Source organism: Petaurus breviceps, unplaced genomic scaffold (assembly GCF_028583685.1).
Source record: "Petaurus breviceps papuanus isolate PSGF00001 unplaced genomic scaffold, PetGlider_PUasm1.0 90515, whole genome shotgun sequence".
Classification (NCBI taxonomy): Eukaryota; Metazoa; Chordata; class Mammalia; order Diprotodontia; family Petauridae; genus Petaurus; species Petaurus breviceps.
The window spans coordinates 3,620,416-3,623,892 of record NW_027187269.1 but is presented as its reverse complement, the minus strand read 5'-3'; the positions used below and the strand labels follow the sequence as shown (position 1 = coordinate 3,623,892).

At 42.9% G+C, this 3,477-nt stretch overlaps 1 protein-coding gene across 1 annotated transcript; it reads right to left on the bottom strand.

The window, feature by feature from the left end:
• Positions 1 to 571: 571 nt before the first annotated feature.
• LOC138142064 (ADP/ATP translocase 3-like) lies at positions 572 to 2,058 on the bottom strand. Its single transcript, XM_069062993.1, has one exon. It carries the CDS (start codon positions 1,939 to 1,941, stop codon positions 1,153 to 1,155), a length of 789 nt encoding a protein of 262 aa, XP_068919094.1. The 5' UTR covers positions 1,942 to 2,058; the 3' UTR covers positions 572 to 1,152.
• Positions 2,059 to 3,477: the final 1,419 nt, after the last annotated feature.

Sequence of the window (3,477 nt, the reverse complement as noted above, 5' to 3'; positions counted from 1 at the left end):
TGAGATCAGAAAAGGTCTTTATTCTTTTTCATGAGAAAGGGCCCTCTGCCCCTGTCACTCAAATAGCATCTGCCAGTGAGAGAGCAACAGGTAGAAGCAAGCCCATCATTATATAGCCTTCTAATGCAGAAACCCAACCCCCCAACTGGCCTTCACTCTCATTGGTAGGGAGGCTGGCCCACAGCCTAAGCACAGGAATCTATCTTGGAGACAAAGGATGCAGAAACATGTGGGTGTTCAGTGCAAGGCCAGGAAGTCAGCTTTATTCTTATTTGGCATATCTTATGCTGAGGTGGCACTGGGGAGGGTCTCCATTGCTTGAAGTCCCAGATTCCTGTAATTCTAAACTTAGGCCTAGTGGATACTGAAGCCACCTCTAGATTTGATTTTTCAGAATGTGGAAACTTCACTGCAAATTATCCCTCACAGGTTCCCATATGACCCAGCCTGTTTTGTACCTTGGCTATAACCCTCAATCCTGAAATAAATCAGTGCTAAATAAACTCATATCTACTTCTTACCTATTTCCATTGCCTCTAAGTTAGTGTTATTCAACAGATGATCTGTAGTATTTTTTTTTTAGTCTTCTGTGTATTTATTGTTTTTACAGCAGAATGCCCAACACAGATCATCATAACTGCCAAAGTCAGCTGTGCAAAATAGTATATATAGTGCTTAAGTACAAATGGGACACATGATTTTTTTAAATAAATACTTAAACACAAATTTATAGTCCTACAAAAGAGCATTTAAACTAGATGGTCTAAGTTGATCTGCCTCCTTGGACCCACAGTAACTGTTATTTTCCCAAAAAACCAATAGAATCAATATACTGAATCATCATCAGTTCCACTGTGTGAATAATGGATCACAATAAACGAGTCCCTTTTTCTAAGAGCTTTTCCTGGCTCCCCTACAAACATGATCTGGTCTGGATAAAAAGACAACAGGAATTTCTTGAAGGTCAATGGTCCAAAATGCTAAGTATGGTTAAGTATTCTACATGATCTATATTCACTGGCTCCTTTTTTAATTAGAATGTACTTAGATTACTTTCTTCAATTCATCATACAGGACAAGCACGAAAGCTCCACCCATGCCTCTAAGAACATTGGACCAGGCACCCTTGAAGAAAGCTTTGCCACCCTCATCTTAAGCAATCTTCTTCCAGCAGTCAATTGTCCCAGTGTACATGATATCGGCTCCTTTGCAACCAGACTGCATCATCATTCGCCGCCTTACTGTATCAAAGGGATAGGAGACCACACCTGCTACAGCAGTCACTGATTGTGCAATCATCCAGCTTATCACAATGTGAGTGTTCTTCGGTTCTGGGAGCATACCTTTTGCTGTATCATAGATTCCAAAGTAAGCTGCTCTAAAGATAATAATACCCTGCACTGAGACATTGAAACCTTGATACAAGCCCCGAATTTCATCAGACTTGGTGATTTTCACAAGGCAGTCTCCCAGGCCTTTGAATTCTCTCTCAGTGCCGGATTTTCCAACATCAGCTGCCAGGCGGGTTCTCGCAAAATCCAAGGGGTAGACAAAGCAGAGAGAAGTGGCTCCAGCTGCACCACCAGAGGCAAGATTGCCAGCAAAATACCTCCAAAACTGCGTATGCTTGTCCACTCCTCCCAAGAACACCTGCTTATACTTATCCTTAAAGGCGAAGTTAAGGGCTTGGGTGGGGAAGTATCTGATGACATTGGCTAAGTTACCCCGCCAGAAGGAAAGCACCCCTTGTTCCTTTGGAATTCGGACTATACAATCCAGGATGCCTTTGTACTGCTTATCTGCAGCAATCTGTTTGCTGGCATGCTGCACCTGCAGTAGCAACTTAACTCTCTCGATGGGGGCCACCGCAGTCTTGGAGATGGTGGCGGCGATGCCACCGGCCAGGAAGTCCTTGGCGAAGGAGATGGCCTGTTCCGTCATGGTCACAGAGAGGTAAGGTGCTGGAGGCGGAGGAGGAAAGCCGCGGAGAGAGGGCCCAAAGCTGGGGAACTCGCTGCTGCCTGCACAGCCCCTTGCTACAGCTCGGACCGAAAGGCTGTAGTATTTTTTTTTTTAACCAGAATGCAAAGCTTCTACTACCAAAGGTCTTTATTTATTAAAGTTGTATCTAGCTAGGATTGACGACTATGTTGGGCCTGGTGAACAGTATTGGCCAATTCTTACTGAGCCCCACTTTAGAGTGGTATACTATTCCTTCTATCCTTTGGCTCTTCCCTGTCCCATAGGTGTTACTTTCACTATAGTCATTACCTTGGCTCTGTCCTTTCTGTCTGTGCTTGGTTTTACTTTCAAGCTGGATATGAGAAAAAGAAAAATATGGAAAGAGCATATAGCCAAGACCCACTTCCCCTATCAAGCCTACCTCCTCATGAAGGGTGCTCTGGAGACCCCAAAATACTAACACATCGGGTCCTGCCAAATGAATTCGACTCAAGTTTTTCTCAACCAAAGAAAAGTAAAGTTTATTAAAAGTTTGCTTGTATTGGACACAGAGTAAGTCTGTACTGGAAAATTTTATGGTGCTCTCACACCACATGGTGGGAGATGGGGTCTTCTATACAGAAAGTTGTGGTAGGAATCTAGGGGTGGTCTAGAGGAGGAGTCTGGGGAGGATCTTCAGGAGGAATTAATGAGGTCAATGAGTGATTAAGGGTAGGAAGTTGCTGGAGGCTACCTGGAGACTACAGACAATGGTGGGCTAGGCCAGTTCAAGGGTGGATTGATATTTTGATAGGCTCAAGGGTGGAAAGTCTAATAACAGAGGTTTGGGCCCAGCCACAATTGTAAGGTTTATGGCCTCATGCAAATGCCTCATCAAATAGGATGATTTAATCAGAGTTCAAGGGAGGTTCCCGGAGCCTATACCTTAAAGATTCTGAGAATATAGTGAATCTTTTTTTTAAGGACTAGCCTAATCACCGAGACTGGTCACCTAACAGGAATTTAAAAAAAAAAATTATTTTTAGTTTTCAATATTCATTTCCACAAGATTTTGAGTTCCTAATTTTCTCTCAATCTCTCCCCTCCCACCCTAAAATTGAGTGCATTCTGATTACTCCTTCCCCCAGTCTGCCCGCCCATCTTGACTGAAAGCTTACTCCACCCCACCTTATCCTCTTCCCCCTTATTTTCTTGTAGGGCAAGATAGATTTCTCTACCCCATTGCCTGTATATCTTATTTCCCAGTTGCATGTAAAAATTTTTTACATTGGTTTTTAAAACTTTAGTTCCAAATTCTCTCCCTTCTTCCCTCCCCACCCACCCTCATTGAGAAACCAAGCAACTCAATATAGGTTATACATGTGTAGTTATGCAAAACACTTCTATAATAGCCATGTTATGAAAAACTACATTTCCCTCCATCCTATCCCATCCCACACTTATTTTATTTTCTCCTTTGACCCTTTTACTTTTAAAAAAAGTGTTTGCTTCTGACTACTTCCTCTCCCAATCTGC

Excerpts from the sequence above, each read along its gene's own strand:
- LOC138142064 (XM_069062993.1), bottom strand. The coding sequence starts at position 1,941 with ATGACGGAACAGGCCATCTCCTTCGCCAAGGACTTCCTGGCCGGTGGC.